General features: G+C 45.1%; 2 protein-coding genes across 9 annotated transcripts in view; one reads left to right on the top strand and one right to left on the bottom strand.

The window, feature by feature from the left end:
- The window catches only part of SGPL1 (sphingosine-1-phosphate lyase 1), a 62,714-nt gene extending 48,434 nt beyond the window's left edge, over positions 1–14,280 (top strand). For both annotated transcript variants that reach the window (XM_050803614.1, XM_050803613.1), the window contains exons 8-15: positions 1,151–1,239; positions 2,598–2,703; positions 4,201–4,299; positions 4,989–5,138; positions 6,498–6,736; positions 8,535–8,681; positions 9,678–9,798; positions 10,334–14,280. In XM_050803614.1, the coding sequence (XP_050659571.1) occupies positions 1,151–1,239; positions 2,598–2,703; positions 4,201–4,299; positions 4,989–5,138; positions 6,498–6,736; positions 8,535–8,681; positions 9,678–9,798; positions 10,334–10,474 (1,092 nt within the window). In that variant the 3' untranslated portion in view covers positions 10,475–14,280. The remainder of the gene's footprint in view (positions 1–1,150; positions 1,240–2,597; positions 2,704–4,200; positions 4,300–4,988; positions 5,139–6,497; positions 6,737–8,534; positions 8,682–9,677; positions 9,799–10,333) is intronic.
- Positions 14,281–16,614: 2,334 nt separating this feature from the next.
- The window catches only part of PCBD1 (pterin-4 alpha-carbinolamine dehydratase 1), a 1,172,580-nt gene continuing 1,168,792 nt past the window's right edge, over positions 16,615–20,402 (bottom strand). For all 7 annotated transcript variants that reach the window (XM_050803698.1, XM_050803699.1, XM_050803696.1 and 4 more), the window contains 3 exons: positions 18,593–18,724; positions 17,942–18,022; positions 16,615–17,146 (listed from right to left, as the gene is read on the bottom strand). In XM_050803698.1, coding sequence (XP_050659655.1) covers positions 17,048–17,146; positions 17,942–18,022; positions 18,593–18,724 — 312 coding nt within the window. In that variant the 3' untranslated portion in view covers positions 16,615–17,047. The remainder of the gene's footprint in view (positions 17,147–17,941; positions 18,023–18,592; positions 18,725–20,402) is intronic.

The following is a 20,402-nucleotide window of genomic DNA, read 5'->3' as shown; positions in this document are numbered from 1 at the left end:
TTTTTTTAAAAAAAATAGCCAGATGGCTATGACATGCCTGTGTTAGTCAAGGTTTACTGAGAGTCAAGTCAGGCATTAAGAAATGTGGAGGCCAGGTGCAGTGGCTCACACCTGTAATTCCAGCTCTTTGGGAGGCTGAGGTGGGCAGATCACTTGAGGCCAGGAGCCTGAGACCAGCCTGGCCAACATGGTGAAACCCTGTCTCTGCTAAAAATACAAAAATTAGCTGGGCGTGGTGGTGGGCGTCTGTAATCTGAGCTACTCAGGTAACTATGGCAAGAGAATCGCTTGAACCCAGGAGGCAAAGGCTGCTGTGAGCTGAGATCATGCCCCAGCACTCCAACCTGGGCAACAGAGTGAGACTCTGTCTCAAGAGAAAAAAAAAAAAAAATGGATTGAGGGTTTGTTAGGTGTCAGCAACTATGTCAGGTGCTAGGAATGTTGTCATGAACAGACTGGTCCCTACCTTCATCAATGTATAGTCCAGTGGAGAAAATAGATGAATAAAAAGACCCCTATGCCTTTTGTTTGAACTCTGGTAAAGAAATGTGTTTGTCAGAGGGGCTAGGCCAAACATTAGGAAAACATTTTACTTCATTTAAAAAGGATTAGGATTTTTGTTTTATTTCAAACAAGGCAACAAACTTCCATCAAGTAGAAACTTCTGCTTTTCTCTTTCAAACTTGTCGAAACCAGCAGTTTACTTTGGAAAGTCTGAATGTCTCTTAGTGTATTGCACAGTTTACTAGAATTGTAATCACAATTTCACATTCTTTAGCAGGCATTGAAAATTTAAATTAAAATTCTGATATTTTTGAATGACATAAAATGCCCTATCTTATCTGAAAATTGAAAAATTAATACACAAACGCAAATGGATTGTGAATGGGTGGGATCTGGGCAAATGTGCATTTGTCTAGACAGTGCTGAGTTTCTGCTCATTATTTAGTAGCTTTCATTCGTCTCCTGAGCCAAAATTAGGCTTAGCCAATAAAGCCAAATTTTCCTTCTGGAAGACATGGCAGTGTCTGCCTTGCAGCATGCACCCAAGACCTTACCTGTTTCTATATCAAACATTGTCAAGATCAGGGCATGAAGAATCGGGGCATCCCTGACTCCCCCAACAGATGGCATCTCTTCTTTATTATAGGTGACTTCTGGGGGAACAGAAAGCATACTGATGGCCTGCAAAGCATATCGGGACCTGGCCTTCGAGAAGGGGATCAAAACTCCAGAAATGTATGTATGTGTGGCTGTTTTGCCCCTTCTGAATTTGTCTGTCTGGAGTATTGCTTTATGACACTAAACCAGATAATCCATTTTCCTGCTCCTTCTCTTCCTCTTATAATTCTGGCCCCCTTCCCCCCTGTCCTAGCCCCTCTGCCCTTACCCTTTCACATTCAGTAAAATTCTAAATGGATCAGCCAGTTATTTTTCAAGATCATTCCCATCCCGCCCCACCCCCAGATCATACATAGTATATACTACAAGCAAAAATAAGATCCTTTTTCCAAAAGTGAGAGTTTGAGGACTACATCTTTGAATCCTGTGATATTGGCAAGTTATTTGGAGCCTAAAGAAAGCTCTCTAGGTACTTTACTTCTGCTTATCTTAGAAAGTGACTTAATATTATAGGCTGCCTCAGGGTATTCTCTGGGAAAACTTTAGTGTGAGGGCTGTTTTCTGGGAGGAAGAATAAAAATATCTTTTTGAGATTTACCCACATTGCCTTCCTTGGACATAAATTTGATGTTTGGTTACATTATTTTTCCTAGACTGTTCCCTTGTACAGTATGTTTATCTTACATCTTAATATTTTTACTGCAAGTATCACTGACAAAGGGGATTTATTGCATATGGTCTCATGCTGTGGTTCATATGTAGCATAAGAGAATAAACCAGGCCGCCATTCTTTCTTCATACGTTGATCTTTGGTGCTTGCAACTTCCTCAGTAGTAGAGATTTTTCTCCTTAAAGGGAACAGATTCGTTGTATGAATGGACTAGTTGAGGAAAGTCTTAAAGCAAATACGCGTGACCTCGTTTTCTCTTTCAGCACTATTTGAAATACTATTTCCAAATGTGTAGGAGAAATGGGGATTTTAGTTTCTTCAGGTTTGTGGTCTTTCAGAGTTGGAAGGGGCCACTGAGAAGGGGCCACTGAGCTGATGCTTGGCCGCTGTGTTCACATTTCTGCTTGAACACGCATTGTGCCGGGAAGCCTTCTTCTCATTCTCACTGAGGTGCCTGTCTTTGGTAGGCAGCTGTTAGCCTGCTCTGCCTTGTGTTGCTCTCACCCAAAGTCTCTGTCCCCCAGCTTTCCGCCTGCCAGCCTTGATTTATGCTTTGAATCCCTCACTGTGGGATCACTTCTGAGTCCTCTTCCTATTGCCAGAATGATTTCCTAAATAGGAGGGAAGTTTCTGCAGAAAATCAGTGGGCCTCTTTTTGGGTGTGCTTAAAAAGAAAGCAGTATGAACACTTTTAATTTGGGGGAAAATAATCAGAATTTACTCCCGGTAATTTAGATTAGCTGCTAATGATGTTTTCTATTATTTTGGTCTGAATTTCATTATTATTCTCTTCCCTGTCATCTAGTGTGGCTCCCCAAAGTGCCCATGCTGCATTTAACAAAGCAGCCAGTTACTTTGGGATGAAGATTGTGCGGGTCCCATTGACGAAGATGATGGAGGTGGATGTGCGGGTGAGTCCCTCTGGAGGGCCCACTGTCTGTGCTGGGCTCTGATGGCAGAAAGGTCCTCTTGTTGACTAGCCGTTTCCAGTCACACTTAGACGGGTCTGACTGCCTTTGATTGTGGCAGCCAGAATATGAAAAACTACACTGATAGTGGTGATTGACTGCAGCTTCAGTCTTTTCTTTTTTTTCTTTTTCTTTTTTTTTTTTTTTTGAGACGGAGTCTGGCTCTGTCGCCTAGGCTGGAGTGCAGTGGCTCAATCTTGGCTCACTGCAAGCTCCGTCCCCCAGGTTCACGCCATTCTCCTGCCTCAGCCTCCTGTGTAGCTGGGACTACAGGTGCCCGCCACCACGCCTGGCTAGTTTTTTTTTTTTTTGTATTTTTAGTAGAGATGGGGTTTCACCATATTAGCCAGGATGGTCTCGGTCTCCTGACCTCGTGATCCGCCCATCTCGGCCTCCCAAAGTGCTGGAATTACAGGCGTGAGCCACCGCTCCTGGCCTCAGTCTTTTCCTAGGTTCATGAATTCTGAAAGGGAGGTGATCTAGTCACTAACTTGGGACTTGAGAGACACAGGTTTTGCTGTCAGCACCATCACTTTTCCTTTCTTTTCTCTATTTGTAAAATGAACATGGACTCAATTCCCTTAAGACTCTTACCATGGCCTGGGCATAGTGGCTCACATCTGTAATCCCAGTACTTTGGGAAGCCGAGGAGGGAGGATTACTTGAACCTTTGAGCCCAGGAGTTCATGACCAGTCTGAGCAACATAGTGAGACCCCCGTCTCTACACAAAATTTTAAAAAGTAGCTGGACGTGGTGGCGTGCACCTGTAGTCCTAGCTGCTCGGGAGGCTGGGGTGGGAGGATCGCTTGAGCCCCAGGGGGTTGAGGCTGCAGTGAGCTGTGTTCACACCACTGCACTCCAGCTTGGGTGACAGAGTGAGACCCTGTCTCAGAAAAAAAAAACAAAAAAAACTCTCACTGTGGTTTAAATTGGCTTGAATTAATACCATTGTCATTATAATAGTGATTATTTTTATGCTTCACATTTGTATAGAGGAATTTTCTAGTTTCAGTGTTCTTTCAGAATCCCATTTGAGCTTTATGACATTCCAGAGAGGTTGATGAAGCTGTTACATTTTTGTAGTTCACAGATAACAGACGAACAGACTGAAGTAGTGTACTGAGGGTTTCACTGCTGGTAGGTTGTGGGGCTGGGGTTCACGTTTGGCTCTTTGGCCTCTTAGCTCAATATTGTTTTCGCCCCCACAGCGATTCTTTTCTTATTTTGTGCTCTCAGACTATTCTCCAAATGGACTTACCTGGACTCGCCCGTGTCCTGTCACCATGGTGGGATTCAGTCTTCTCCCAGTTGGAGTGGTGAAGGAGGGGGTACTAGTAGAACTGGAACTCTAAGCTGGCAGCCCAGATTGCTCTTGGCAGCAGAAGAGAAGAGTAATTGTGACATAGATTCTCATTTTCCTTTAAACTTTAAATCCCTAGGCAATGAGAAGAGCCATCTCCAGGAACACTGCTATGCTCGTCTGTTCTACCCCACAGTTTCCTCATGGTGTAATAGATCCTGTCCCTGAAGTGGCCAAGGTATATGAGAGAAATGGGCTGCTATGGCAGGCAAATGGATATTTTAAAACAAAGCCTAATGGGGCAGTACTTGGCAAAAAGAAGTGATTTTTATTTTCCTGTTTGACCACAGTAGTGATGAGTGACTCTCATCAGCCCTAGGGGAAGCCGTGCAGCTCTGTTCGAAGCCTCTAAGAGTTGCTAGTCTCTGCTGTGGGGGAGGATAGTACAAGGCTGAGGCCTTTTAAGCTGGATATTCTGAAATAGTATTGCCTTTTAGATTGAGATCTGGAAATAATCTGCATATAGGAATGTGCCCACCAAAGGGTGATATTCCATAAGCTGCCCCTCAGCACCTCCCTCTCCCTTGCGCCTCATCTTGTAGTGACTGAACAGGACCTTTCCCTTGCGCCAGAGGCAGCCTAAATCAGAGCTCTACTCATTTCCTGCTTGATTTTGCAGGGAGTTTGAGTTCATGCATATTTAAATACAAAATAGATACCATATTTCAGATGAATTATTTTGAAGGGAAGATACATTTGAAAGATAAATTTTGTTGGGAATGTTAAAAATAGCCATTTTTTAAAAACATGGGAGGCATAATACAAAACAGCCTTGTGTTTATAGCCCATCTTTCCGCCCATGTCTTGCAGTTTTTATTATAGGGCTATAAAGGAAATTCTCTTATGTTCTTTGTTTTTTGGTACAAGCTGGCTGTCAAATACAAAATACCCCTTCATGTTGACGCTTGTCTGGGAGGCTTCCTCATCGTCTTTATGGAGAAAGCAGGATACCCACTGGAGCACCCATTTGATTTCCGGGTGAAAGGTGTAACCAGCATTTCAGCTGACACCCATAAGGTGAGCTAAGGAGGAGATCAAGTGTTACCAGTTGATTATTTTGACTATTATTGATAAAATAAATTGGTAGCTTCTCCCCAAAGTATAAAATTAACTATAGAATTCTCATCAGAGGCATGTTTTGAACTCTCTCTTTACCGTCACCAGATCAGCTGGTTCAGGTGATGGGGTATAGTGGTAGAGGTGACAAGCAGTAGTGAAAATGAACCTATTACCTTTATCTCAAATTGGCTAGGAGAATTTCTGTATCCACTGACTGTGTGTAACTAGAGCACGCTAGTGTAGTGGCCCTTGTTTAAAAAGCTCCCTGAAGCCTTGAGCTGATTTGAGGTGGAGGGTAGAGGAGTGTGAGGGTTGGGAGTGGAGTTCCCATGCTGGTAGATAACATTAGAGCTGCTGTGCAACTGGGCTGAGCCTACATGACAAGCGAATGTTGACGTAAGAGTCCTTTGGGAAAGGGGAAGAACCTGTGTGCTCAGGAACATTCAGCATTTGAGATGGCCATGCCTGCCACCCTTGGTGGACTGAGACAAAGTCTCGATCAGTTGATAATGCTATCGAATATACATCCAGATGTAGAAGAAGTATTAGCAGCCTCAGGAATGTGTACCTTGTTTTGATTGCATTTTCAGGGCTTGTTTTAAACTCAAGTATATTAAAGACTTGTTTTTCAAAATCTGTGTGATCTGCAGCCGATTTTCGGTCAGCATCTGTTTTTTCCGTACCACCCAGATAGCGCCTGTGTCCTTTTCCCATAACCATCCGTTTCTGGATGGTTCAGGTAATGAAATTAGTTTCATATTAGTTTTAGTAAGAGTTATTAGGGGGTCAGATGTTCTATAAGGAAACCAGTTACATAGTTCATTTTAAAGCTGGATTAAGTAGCTTTTAGATTCTGAGCACCATTATGTTCTTATAAGCATAATATTCTTAGTAATACTAAGCAAAAAAGATGGGAAGGGGGTCAGATGGTGCTTTTAACTCGAAGTGTCAAATTCCATCCTTTCCTGGCTTCCACTGCAAACTTATCCTTGTTTTTATCCTGACATATGGCCCCCAGAGAAATACTTTAAATAAGGTAAACCACATGCTGGGCAAGAGAGGGAGTAAACCGATTAACTGGGCACTGTTCTTCCCTGGGTCTCAGATTCCTCATTCCTAACATAGAGAATTTAAACTCTGTCTCTTAAGTTCCTACTACCCTTTAGCATTTTAAGTTTGAATCCTTAATGTGAGTGGGAAACATAACAGAGAAACTGAGAAATATATAGGATTTCCTTTGCATGATGAGAGTTCTGGGACAAGATCTGCCAGACAGAACCGTACTCTCACTTTTCTTGTCTGCTGCTTCTTCCACAGTATGGCTACGCCCCGAAAGGCTCATCATTGGTGTTGTATAGTGACAAGAAGTACAGGAACTATCAGTTCTTCGTTGATACAGATTGGCAGGGTGGCATCTATGCTTCCCCAACCATCGCAGGCTCACGGCCTGGTGGCATTAGCGCAGCCTGTTGGGCTGCCTTGATGCACTTCGGTGAGAACGGCTATGTTGAAGCTACCAAACAGATCATCAAAACTGCTCGCTTCCTCAAGTCAGAGTATGTGTGGAAGACTGGGGTTCTGCCTTGTCTGTTGCTTTTTTTTTCCTAGTAGGCTCAAGGCACCTGCCTGGCTAAGTATCCATAGCCCTAGCCCACCTGTTGTCTCCCGCGAGACAGAGGGTTTAGGGCAGCAGCTAAGGAGTGTGGTGCTGGCCTGGAAGGATAAGCTCCCTTTCTCTGCCCTGACTTTTGGAGGGTCTTCAGAGACGGGGGCCTCATTTGTAGGTTGTCTCATCTCTATGAATGTCTTAACAACTTGCAGCTCTTCCCCTAAGGCAGCTCTTCCCCTAACCATTGTACAATTTAATGGTTAGAACAGTGATTCCCAAACTTGAGCATGCATCCTAATCACCTGAAGGGCTTGTTAAAACACAGATAGCTGGGCCCACCCCTAGAGTTTCTGATTCAGTAGAACTGGGATGGGGTCTAAAGACGTCCATTTCTGGAGATACTGATGCTACTGCTCCAGGAATCATACTTGAAGAATCATTGGAATAAGAAAATAATTAGAAATGGGCCAGAAGGAAAGAGGAAATGAGGACAATGAAATCTTGGGTTAAGCCAAAGCCAGAACAGGCTGCATGCTTTGTCTGATGTATCTGTTAACATCTTATCTGCCCATCTCTCTATGTGTCACTTGGATTGGGGAGGCTTTTTAAGTATATTGAGGGGGAAGGAAAGCTGCCAGCAGGCATTTCTCATTTGAAAAAGGTCCTTGGCCAGGTGCGGTGGCTCAGGCCTGTAATCCCAGCACTTTGGGAGGCCAAGGCAAGAGGATCTCTTGAGCCCAGAAATTAAAGACTAACGCGAGCAACATAGTGAGACATTATCTCTACAACAAATTTAAAAATTAGCCATGAGGCCGGGTGTGGTGAGTCATGCCTGTAATCCCAGCACTTTGGGAGGCCGAGGCGGGCGGATCACCTGAGGTCCAGAGTTCGAGACCAGCCTGACCAACATGGAAAAACCCCATCTCTGCTAAAAATACAAAATTAGCCAGGCGTGGTGGCGATGCCTGTAGTCCCAGGAGGCTGAGGCAGGAGAATGGCTTGAACCCGGGAGGCGGAGGTTGCAGTGAGTTGAGATGGCACCATTGCACTCCAGCCTGGGCAACAAGAATTAAACTCCATCTCAAAAATAAATAAAAATAAAAATTAGCCACATGTGGTGGTGTGCACCTTTGGTCCCAGCTACTCAGGAGGTTAAGGCAAGAGGACTGCTTAAAGCCCAGCAATTTGAGGTTACAGTTAGCTATGATCACAACACCACTGCACTCCAGCCTGGGTGACAGAGCAAGACCCTGTCTCAAATAAGCAAACAAACAAATAAAAATTATATATATATATAAAAGGTCCTCCTATAGCTCTGATAGGGCCATTGTTAAGACCTGCTATGCTGTTTCTTGCTTTAGGGATTATATATGACTTTTTAGAACTGTGGAGATGAGCAGATTATTTTTCCAGAAATTTTTTTTAGTACATCTTTTGTGTCTCAGAAACATCTAGGGGAGTATAATTGGTAGTTGGGTAGACAGGTTTGAAGTCAGTGATTCTGAGTGATTGGATCTAGATGGGGTTTGGGCCTTGGAATATTTTTATTATTCCGTCTATGATTCTGATCTCAGTGAGAACCAGTGATCCCAGTGTAGCCTTCTTTTTGAAGATGAGAAGACTAAAGCCCAAGGGGTTGGATTGCATTCATTATAAGGAAGACTTTGAATGATTAAAGAGATAGTGACCAGAGGACTATATGTGACTGGGTTTACTTTTTCTTCCTTTATTTATTTTTTTTTAAGACTGGAAAATATCAAAGGCATCTTTGTTTTTGGGAATCCCCAATTGTCAGTCATTGCTCTGGGATCCCGTGATTTTGACATCTACCGACTATCAAACCTGATGACTGCTAAGGGGTGGAACTTGAACCAGTTGCAGTTCCCACCCAGGTAAGCTTGAAGAAGCCTCTTTGCCTTGTTTTGCTCCATGACCTTGGAAGAACTTGGGTACGGTAACCTGAAGTATAGAGTTTGACTGCTAGAGGCTAGCACTTTAGTAGCAACTGTAATATCTAAAGGATTTCTCTCTTATCACCTGGAATTATTAGATACAAAGAACAAGACCTTTAAACTCTGGCAGAATTAGATACAAAGAACAAGACCTTTAAACTCTGGCAGAATTAGATGACAACCTCCCTAGACCAGTGGTTAGTCATGAGGTTTTCTCCCACTCTCTAGCCTTTCTACTCTCCAATCCATCTTGTACACAGCCATTATAAAATACTCGTTGCCTGGCTAATATTTAGTTCAAGACCTTCCCAGGGGGTCTCTGATCATTCAGACCTGCTACTGCCTTCTTTAGTAGACTTTTCTAACCTAATCTTCCTTGATACCTTTGCGTAAATGCACCACTCCAACTGAGTATAGGTCTGTTTATGTCCTCTGTGTACAACTTAGCCTTCCACACGTTGGTCCCATCTGGACTATCTTTTTCCCTCTTCACAATTCCACTAAACCCCACTAAATTCCTTCAGGGCAAGGTAGAATTTCTTCTGTGCTCTGAAGTCCTTTAAGACCCCAGCCATGTGACCCTGTCCCCACGAGAGCACATGGGGGCTGATTATCTAAGATAAAAGTGATCCATTGATGGTGATGTGGTTGAAGCAGTGGTGGTGGAATTTGTGAGGGGATGGGTGGGACAAAGCAGCCAACCCTGTTCATCCTCTTAGCTTGGTTCTCAGTCGCGCTTAGAAGCTCTGAGGCCAGCCCATGCCTGACACCCCAAGCATCAGACAGCCCAGATTCCCGGGACTGGGAACAACTTGGATGACTACACTTGTCAGAAATAATGTGAAAGGGCAACCAGGACATTCCCATATTTGGGGCTGTATTATTTTAGAACATTTTTTCTTTCTTCAAGGTTCATCTCTCTCTCTTCTTTCCTAGTATTCATTTCTGCATTACATTACTACACGCCCGGAAACGCGTAGCTATACAATTCCTAAAGGACATTCGAGAATCTGTCACTCAAATCATGAAGAATCCTAAAGCGAAGACCACAGGAATGGTAGGGACACTTGGAGTTTTTTTTTCTTCTCTTGGAAATTTAGGTGTTGGTGGAGAGTTTGAAAGAATTAAATGACTTGGAGTCTGTTCCTGGTTCTGCCCCTTTGCCACAGACATCTTTTATTTGTTGACTGGAGCTGATGATCTCTGCATCACCCACCCCTTAGGGTTGCTGAAGTCTCAAATGAGCTACACTATAAAGCACCTTGTAAGTTAGAGACCTCCGTATAAAAGCAGCTGGTGGTAGTGTCCATTTGAAAAGAAAATTTTGACACAGGAAAGATAGTAAACATGTTTTCTCTGGAATTTTCTTAGGCTAGTCCCTTTATGCAAAAAGGCCGACTGGAAAGTCCCTGTGAAAAATTGACTATGCCACCTACTTTTCTGATAGAGTGATGGGATGCCTAAGGTGGAAATGGGGTGGGGCAGTGCACACGCGACGCTAGGATTCGGGGAGAAGGGGCTCACTGCCGCAGTTTTATTCTTGCTCCTGGACCCAGCCTCACTAATAAATGTCTCTTTGTTTGGATTTGTAGGGTGCCATTTATGGCATGGCCCAGACAACTGTTGACAGGAATATGGTTGCAGAATTGTCCTCGGTCTTCTTGGACAGCTTGTACAGCACGGACACTGTCACCCAGGGCAGCCAGATGAATGGTTCTCCAAAACCCCGCTGAGTTTGGACCCTTTCTAGTCTCAAGGGGCTTCCAGCCTTCAGAAGGTTCTTGGGTATGAAACAGGCCGTGCACAACTTTGACATCTGGTCTTGCTCCATAGAGCACAACTCAAGATACACCATGAGACAGCTTGAGCCTCAGGATTCTTGTCTTCCTTTTGTGGTTTTTCATTTGAAGACCCCGGAGAATTCCATTACATAATGATTTTGCCCTTGTTATAAATGTTACCCTAGGAATTGTTTTAACTATTTCCTTTTCTAAACTCTACCTTTCAACTTCACTTAAACATTGTGTGGTAGCTCTGACCTGTCCTGATTCTTTAGAGAAGCTGGGGTACAGTTTCTGAGATAGCTAGAGTTTCTTTGTTATCTCAGGCAGGAGGCATTTACGTAACAGATGTTTCCCCAGCTGGGTGTGAGGTGTACTTTAAGCAGGAGGCTTTTACAGCCCTCTCTCTTTTTTTTTTTTTTTTTTTTTTTGAGATGGAGTTTTGCTCTTTTGCCCAGGCTGGAGTGCAGTGGCACGATCTCAGCTCACTGCAACCTCCACCCACTGGGTTCAAGCGATTCTTCTGCCTCAGCCTCCCAAGTAGCTGGGATTACAGGTGACCGCCACCATGCCTGGCTAATTTTTCTATTTTTTTTTTAGTAGAGACAGGATTTCGCCGTGTTAACCAGGCTGGTCTTGAACTCCTGACCTCAGGTGATCTCCCTGCCTCAGCCTCCCAAAGTGCTGGGATTACAGGCATGAGCCACCATGCCTGGCCCTCTCTTTCTTAAGAGTAGGTTCGTTGTCTCTCTTAGAATCACTTCTATTGCAACTCATTTCTTTTTCCAGGACACAGATCGACCAAGCTGCTGTTCCCTATTCTGCAGGACAGGATTATTCTAACATACCTGCTTCATCCACCCAGGCAGGGTTTGGGGTGGTCTCTTCTGTGCCTGCAGTCCCCATTTGACACTTGGTTGCCACCATCTTTGGAGATTATTGTTGGAATGATGCTTCCATTGGCTTGTTCTTATTACCATGGACTAGGAAGAAAACATGGTTTCCAAATAATGGAGGAGCTTTTGGCCATGGTGCTGCCTTCCTGAACTGGCAGTGGTCAGAATACATCTGAACCCTGTCCTGGGCTGGTGATGAGCAGACACCAGGCCTTTTTCTATGCTTTTCTGAATATCAGAGTAGGATGAACACCAAGATTCAAATATGTCACCAAAGTTGGTGGTGATCCTTCCCTGCACCCTTAAGCCATTATGTAATGAAAATATGTTTGCTTGAAGGAACAGCTCAAAGCACCTTCACAAGTTGCCTTGACTTACCCTAGGTGGGTGTGAAAGAGCACCCATAGCAAGGAAAATTTTCTCTAGTAGTGTGTTCTTCTGCCTCTTCCCCCTTGATTCAGCTTTCAGAGGTACTATGGCAGTTTTGCCTCAGTTGCTGGACAGTTCTCAGCCCTGGCTAAAAGGGAGCAGTACAGGGAGAGAAACAGGATAGGAAAGCAGAATGGCGAGCAGCCTATGGCCCAGGGCCTGTAGTCCCTTCCCAAGACTAGCTGCTCAGGGTGGTGCAGGGACAGGACCAGACCCCGCGCCCACTTCCTGCCCTCTTTCCCCTGTAGGGAACTCTCCTGTAGGCTGAGCCACTGTCTTGCTCTAATGACATCATATCATGTGCCTTTCTCCACAGCAGTGAGCAGTGAGCTACTCCTGGCCCAGGCCCTAGGGGAAATGGATCAGTCTTTGAGGTTTCTATTTGGGGAGGGCAGTACTTAAGACGAGTCAGGAGACACTTTACTCTGTTCCTTTCCCCATCTCAGGGACTCCTGAGTATTCAGCCTCCTCAAGCTGGTATCTTCTAGTTTCCTCCACTGGGAATGCTGGCTGGGAGAGCCGTGACTACCAGACTTTTCTGAAGTGTTCTTGAGCACTGTACTACTAACCCAACAACTGTGACTAGCTGGTCATGCCATTCAGGGCTGGTATGGCATTCGTGTGTGTGTGTGTGTGTGTGTGTGTGTGTGTGTGTGTGTGTGTGTTTCCTGTTTGCCCCGCAGTGCATTGTGGGATCCAAGAGTGGGTTTTGTGTGTGTGTGTGTGTGTGTGTCAGAGGGAGATCTGGCAGGTACCTCTTTGAGAGTAGCTGTGGTCAGAGCTGTGTGGTCAGTGCATTATGTTGGATGAGGTCCAGGAACCCAGAGCCACCCAGCAGACACCACTGTGGCTTGCCAGCCGCCAAGATGGAGAAGCTTGTGCCCCTATAGAGTGTCTCCCCAGGACCAGACCCTGAGCCACTCGCTTCCTCTGTGCTGTGACAACATTGGTGCCAGGGGAGATGGTGTTTTTCAAAGGGACCTACTGTAGCCACTTTAATTTACAATTAAGAGCCTTAGTTTGACTTAAGACTTTTATAGGCTTTTCATTTTGTATTTTTGTGTATGCGTGCATACAGCAGCTACTCTGTAGCAGAGGTGGGTAGAGAGTCTTAATAGTATCATGTTGTATGCAGATGTCACATCGGCCTCTGCAAAAACTGTACTGTCTTGTTTCTGCATCAGACTTAAGTAGTCATGTGAATACACTGCTGAGTCACTTTTAATATTACGAGTTTTATACTTGGAAAAAGGTACTTGCTTCTTTTAAATCTGTCTTCTCTAACCTCCCCCTTACCATTTCAATGCTCCTTTCCTAATTTCAGCAATAATCTCAAAAAGCAATTAAATAGTTAAATGACCCTAATTATAATTACTGTGGATGGTTGCATTCATTTGATTACTTGGGCACACACGAGATCACAAATGGGGCAGTGGCCATGCTTGAATGGGCTCCTGGTGAGAGATTGCCCCCTGGTGGTGAAATGGTCGTGTGTGCCCACTGATACCACGAGCAATGAAAGAGACACAGTTAAGCAGCAATCCATCTCATTTCCAGGCATTTTATTAGGTTGCTGATTGGTCCCTGTACTGGGAGTGGTAGTCGTACCTATTTCAGAGAGGTCTGAAATTCACGTTCTTAGTTTGCCAGGGACAGGCCCTATCTTACATTTTTTTCCATCTTCATCATCCACTTATGCTTACAGTTTGCTGCTTACAATAACTTAATGATGGATTGAGCTGTCTGGGTGGTCTCTAGCCGTCTGGGCAATGTGGTTCTGTCTAACCAAAGGGCATTGGCCTCAAGCCCTGCATTTGGTTTAGGGGCTGACAGAGCTCTTCAGATCATCTTCACACACATGTAACTGCTGGACATCTTATTCTATTATGAATAAGAAATGAGAAGTTTTTCAAAGGGTTAGTCAGGATCTGAAGGCTGTCATTCAGATAACCCAGCTTTTCCTTTTGACTTTTAGCCCATTCAGACTTTGCCAGAATCAAACCAAGGACTGCTTTTTTTGCTACAGTTTTCTGCCAAATGGCCTAGTTCCTAAGTACCTGCAAACCAGAGAGAAGGAGGATCCAGGATATGCTTGGATGAGGAGGCCTGGCTCATCTAGGAAGCCATGTCTGGGGTGCTTATTGCTGCTCCATACAGCTGTACGTAAGCCCCTTTGCCTTCTCTGTAGGTTCTTGGCAGCAATGAGCAGCTTTCAGCCAGTGACACAAGTAATTACTGAGTCCTAATTTGATAGCCACCAACTATACCTGGGTAGGCAAAGTCAGATTTTTGAGAACCTTTTCTTAATTTGAAGTTTTAATTGCCTTATTTTCTTTTATGCTTTCCTCTGTCTTGTAATCTCTTCTCTTCTTAATATCTTTCCCTAGAATTTCAATTATTTGGATTAATTTTAGAATAAACCTATTTATTTCTTTAAAAAAAAAAAAAGTGTTACCTGTGTCTTTGTCTCACATAAATGTGCTTCATACAGCTGCAGTGCTGCCAAGGTTGGCTTTATTTTTTGGAGACGAGGTTTCGCTGTCACCCAGGCTAGAGGGCAATGGCATGATCATCACTCACTGTAGCCTTGACCTCCTAGGCGTAAGTGATCCTCCCACCTCAGTCTCCCGAGTAGCTGGGACCACAGGTGTGCCACCATGCCTGGCTAATTTTTCTGTGTATTCTGTAGAGACAGTTTCTCTATGTTGCCCAGCCTAGTCTCTAACTCCTGGGCTCAAATGATCCTCCCTCCTTGGCCTCCCAAAGTGTTGGAAATACAGGCATGAGCTGTCCCTGCACTGGGCAAACATTTTTCAACCCTTGACACATGAAAATAAGCAGAGGCAGGAATGTAATGTAACAGTATAGTCCATACCTCGGCGTCTGGCATCTGTCCTCCAATCCGCCAGTCATCAGATCAAAGCACACTTGGAAAAATTTAAGTCAGAAGTGGAACAGATGGGAGACCACTGTCTGAATCTTGTTTGCCATCAGCATAGGTATTGATAATCCTTTACTAGCATATATGCTAGGAACGGGGTCCTACTAATCCCTCTTATGAACAAGAACATTACGCTTGTTTCTCAACCTCCAGCCTCTGCCCCTTTCCTGGCCTTTGCTGGGGGACCAACTCATCCAGGTTGAGTTGTGACGTTGCTAGATTCCTGCTCCAAGGGACCCTGGCATTTACAAGTCAGCTTAGTACTTGGGTTAGGAGACATGGGTGAGAACTATTAGGAGGAAGGCTTCTCAGTCTCTCTGCATAATGACACATGTGAGGTGAAATGTGTGTAGCATGCAGTGGGGGTAGAGATGAGGCTGCTCTCAGGGCCCCCTTCTTCATGACACAGTGTGGGAATATTCTGTCCTAGAGAGTTCCTGGCCGGGGAACTGACTTTGCAAACCATCTCTTTAACTGCTCCAGTGATACATAGCCTGCCGGCTCCTAAGCTGCCTATGTCTTCTCTTGTGGAGTAAAACCAGGCAAGCCCTAAGAACTTTGCTAAGATTTTAAGAAATCTGAAGAGACCATCAGGATTTGAGATCTCCCGTATCTGATATGATAGGCCTGTGTATTAGGATTCTCCAGAGAAACAGAACCAGTACACAAAGAGAAAGACATTTCTTATAAGGCATTGGCTCATGTGATTATGGAGGCTGACAAGTCCCGAGGTCTGCGGTTGGCAAGCTGGAGAACCAGGAAAGTAGACGGTATTGTTGCAGACCGGAGGCTTGCAGCCTTGAGACCCAAGGAGAGTGGATGTTTCAGTTTAAGTCCAAAAGCAGGAAAGGACCAATGTCCCACCTCAAGGCAGTCAGGCAGGAGGACTTCCCTCTTATTTGGAAGAGGGTCAACCCTTTTTAGCCCTTTTATTCTATACAAGCCTTCAGCTGGTTGAATGAGGCCACCCATGTTAGGGAAGGCAGTCGGCTTTACTCAGTCTATTGATTCAAATGTTATCCTCATTCAGAAACACCCTCACAGACACACCCAGAATGCTTGACCAAATGCCTGGGCACCCCATGGCCCAATCAAGTTGACATGTAAAATTAGCCATCACAGCCAGGAAGAAAACACAGGTTGAGTATCCCTTATCTGAAAGGTGTGAGACCAGAAGTGTTTCAGATTTTGGATTTTGGAGTATTTGCATTATACTGACAAGATGAGCATCTCTAATTTGAAAATCAGAAACCTAAAATGATCCAATGAGCATTTCCTTTGGGCATCATGTTGGCATTCAAAAAGTTTCAGATTTTGGATTTCCAATTTTCAAATTAGGAATGTTCAACCTGTAATATGGCCCCAGACTACCTTTCTAGACATAGGTTCCACAATGCATATAATACCTGTGCCCTTACACACCCTTATCTGTGTTCATGGTGTTCTCGCAGCCATCACTGCCTCTCAAGAATCCTACTCAGGTCTTCAAGCCATAACTCAAAGCCTCCAGATTTGCCCTTTTCACCATTAATCACTTGTGTTCCCCTTAGCTCATTTCTTATCCTGCCATCTAGCATTAATTCACCCTAGTAATAGTTAATTAGTACTAGTTAATTGTTAATTGGTAATAGTTAATTTGTGTTCCTGTGTGATGATAATCAAATGATATCCCCTAGATGATAATGAATCTGAAGGCAAGGTGGTCTGGTCCCTCTCTTTTCCCAGTACCTTGAACAGTGCCTAGCACAGAGGAAGTGCTTTCATTTAAATGCCTATTGACTCCAATTTGGATTGACCTGTGGAAAATAAGTTTCTAGAGTCTGAGACCAAGTGATATAATAGTTTTATTTGAGACATAAAAGCACATGTGTTTCTGTTACATAGTGTGGGGTTTAGGGTCCTGGTTTCTAAGACAAGACTTTATTTCACCCTGTATCACAGCTTCCTGGGAAAAGAATTAGGGAGACACAGCCTGGCAAGAAAATCATTGTTGCTGGGGAGTTGAAAAGAAAGGGGAGAACTTATTCAAATTAGTGTAACAGAGCCCCCAGGACGAAGAGAGTGGTGCAGGGAAAAGGTCTAAATTCCTGGTGGTGGTGGGGACGCTGGCACATCCCACAGCAAGGACTCACCCCTCAATGGAGGCAGCTGGGTCTTGGGAGGGGAGCAGGGGGAGGCCGGGGGCTCCTCAGCTCCCTCCCTAGATTCCCAGTTCAGTCACCCCTTCCCCCTGAAGAATTCAAAGAGGAAGGGCAGGGTCTACGTCATGGACACTGCTACTTGTTCGATGAAGCTAGCCAGGTTTATGTCCCGTTCTGAAAGGCCAGCACACTCATGGGTGCTCAGCGTGATGTGAACCTGAAACGAAACCAGAAATTCTGCTTCCGCTGACTTAAGAACAGGAGGGAGTCACCAGCTGCTGGGCTCAGCCCCGCTAGGAGCTCCAGAATAGCAGCTGGCCACTACAGTCTCTCCTGGGGACTCCTTCCTGACATGTCTGTAACAACATCATCTACATTTCCCCTTTGCTGTCTTTCAAAAATAATCGTGACTCAGCTATAGAATAAACACTTAACATCCAACTGTCAAGAGCAACCTAAAAGCTAAAGACAAAACCAAAAACCAATGTCAGCTCCTAAACACTATCCATTCACAGATGGCCTCTTCCACCCTTACTGTTTTTATAAACAGAGACTGCAGAGCTTTTGGCACATGCTAGATATTTAATGGCTGTTTCCATTCATTAAGCAAATAATTTGATAGGTTGGCTATGTGTGTGTATTCTTAGTTCATTACTTTTTCATTCTTCCATACCTCCAGCAAGATTAAAGCCATTTAGAACTATGAACACTGAATAAGTATGCCTGATTCCCACAGCCTTTCCTTTCTTGGGTTTTGCCTTCTTAATGTCTACTTTAACCACAACTATGCATCTTTTAATTTGCATTTCTTTATAGTAGACTGATTTTTTTTTCCAGGGGTATTTTTGTTGATTCTAGGCATGTGCAATCTCAGTGAGATTGGAAATGAGATGAGTGGATGACCTATGGGCCAGAAAGCTGCATTGTTAAGTCCAAAAGCCTTCAGAATGTGTCAGAGTTTGCAGTATTTGGACGGGGGCAGAGCACAACAGAGGCACACAGCATCACTCACCTTATTGTACACGTTAAACCATTCAGGATGGTGGTCCAGTTTCTCAGCCTGCAGGGCCACTCTTGTCATGAACCCAAAGGCCTATTTAAGTGGAGCGAGAGCCAGGTTAGTGTTTTAAGAGAAAGGACTTCTGGACATCACCAATTCAAGGCCTAGACGAAGGAGGATGAATTAACTTCCCCCCGGGAGACTCCTTTATCTTTAAATCATTTCCCCCTTGACATTCTGTCACTGGTTCTCAGGCTTGAGTTAGAGATTGTCCCTGCAGTAGGAAGAAAGTCTTGCTATTTAGGACGCCAACAAGGTGGAAACACCACAACAGGCTTTTGGTCTGGCCAGTCTTGGCTGTCGGTTCAAATGTCTTCAGCTGTGCATGTTTTCTACTTGAACTATCTCCTCAGACGACTGCTGCTACAAGTTCCAGGAAGGCAGAGCCCAAGACACATCCTCCTACTCTCCAGTCCCCAAAGATGATACTTTCTGAATTAGGCAGGAAAATAAATATCCCCCCCGGCACAGTTATCCAAATAACTGGATGAGTGTGGGGTCTCAGAGTCTTGGCTAACGAGACGTGAAGGGACAGAACATGCTTTGTAAGGTGACCCCATCAGCCCCAGTCTCAGAAAACTCTGTCCTCCCCTGGTGCCATACCCTGTTGAAGTCTTTGAAATGAAACTGCTTGAAGATGGCATCGCGGCCTTCCAGCTCATTCCACCCCACGGCCCTCAGGTTTGGCAGCAGCTGGTCCCTCTCCTCAGCACTCAGCCTGTGTGCTTTGCCAGCCTAGAAGAGGGGAAAAAACAAGAGGCCCAAGAGCATTTCTTTTTATAGGTCAAAACAGAGGGGCTCCAGCCTTTAGGGGAACTTAGCCAGCCTCCACTGGCTGCTTTGGACGTGGGTGACCAAGGGCAGCAGGTCTTTGAGCAATAAGCTGGAAGCCCTCAAGGGTGGCACTCTGCCCAGGAGGTGGGGTCCAGGCTTGTCCGCTGATAGGCTCTCAGGTCTTGGGTTTTACACTCCACACAGAGAAAGGAAATCCCAAAAGCAATGCAATTCATATGACGGGGACAGAGACACTCTTCCCCTACCCTGCCCTCAAAGCCTTACAGACCTTCCCCTCCATAAGATCTATTACATCAGTGAGGGCGTAAAAGCAAAATAAATCCCAGATGCAAATATATTACTCTACAACCTCTGAGGAAGAGTACCATGACTGTCCCCCCTTCCTTTTCCTATTACGTACTTTATCATATGCACCCCACGTCCCTACGGTAACTTTCATGTGTATTGAAGAGCAAACAGGCCTAGAGAGGGGAAACGACTTGTCTGCTGTTCTTTCCTGCCCTCCCCTAGCCAGGGATGGCGCAGTGTTGTCTGTGTGTCAGCATCCCTGGGGCTGGACAAAGGAGCTGCATTTAAAATAAGTGTCCAGCCCATTCTTAGCCACACTGTAGCTGACCGTGTTGGCACTACCTCTAGTAGGTCCTCAGTCATGCTCCCAGGCAGCCTCTGGTCCTGAGCCGCCAGGGCTAGGTTCTCCGGTTTTCCATCTGCTTTTCTGGCTGGTTGGGAAGCTCAGGCCACAGAACTCAGTCCCCAAAGTGGAAGGAACTTGGCCAAAGGCAGCTGGCAAACCTAGTGCCCTGTCCTATTTACCTAATGTGCAAAGTGCCCTCAACGCAGCCCAAATTGGCACAATTCAGGCCATGAGTGGAACCTCAGAGAATGCAAGGAAGCAAGGGTCAGTTTCATCCTAGGAGGATCCAGGTCTAGGACCTTAACGGATCCCAGAACCTAGGCTTCTAGAGTAGCACCACCCCAGGGCAGAAATAGAGTGCTGAATTGAAAAGAAATACTTAGGGGTGAGGAGGGAATGTGAGGGAGGTTAATTTAGCTTTTATGAGGCAGCCTGCAGACTGAACACCATGTGTTGATTGGCAGGAAGTTTGAGCCCCGCTTTCACCATTTACCAGCCAGGTGGCTGTACCTCTCTTGGCAGAACCTCTACCTCCACAGATCATCATGAGGTGCCAATGGGACACTTTAGGAAACTCCACTGCTATAAAGCAAATGTCATCTGCATTACAAAAAAATACCTCCTAAGGCAAGTAGGCTTGTGATGGGCCTGGTAGCATTTGTGGTAGCTGAAGCATCGCAGTGCTTTCCTAAGTCCGTCTTTTTTCCCTCCTGTTTCCCTCCTGAAAACGTGAGCTCTCTCCGGACTGAGGGAGCTTGGCCCCTCTCCTCTCCTCGGCTCTAGATGGCTACAGGGATTGAATGGCAGCAGCGATTTGCATCATCTGCCCAGTAGGGAGGTCTCTACTCCAGAGCTGGCCCTCTCCCCGTGGCTGACTGCCTGGTCCGTGTATCCAGACAACCAGAAGTCAGCCAAAGCATCAGAGCCCACTGTTTACTTCCTTGGCTCTTAAAGGGGTGGGTGAGTCCAGGTGAGCTCTTAGGA

Source organism: Macaca thibetana, chromosome 9, assembly GCF_024542745.1.
Source record: "Macaca thibetana thibetana isolate TM-01 chromosome 9, ASM2454274v1, whole genome shotgun sequence".
In the NCBI taxonomy this organism is placed as follows: domain Eukaryota; kingdom Metazoa; phylum Chordata; class Mammalia; order Primates; family Cercopithecidae; genus Macaca; species Macaca thibetana.
The sequence above is the reverse complement of the archived record's forward strand: the minus strand, read 5'-3'. Positions and strand labels throughout refer to the sequence as shown.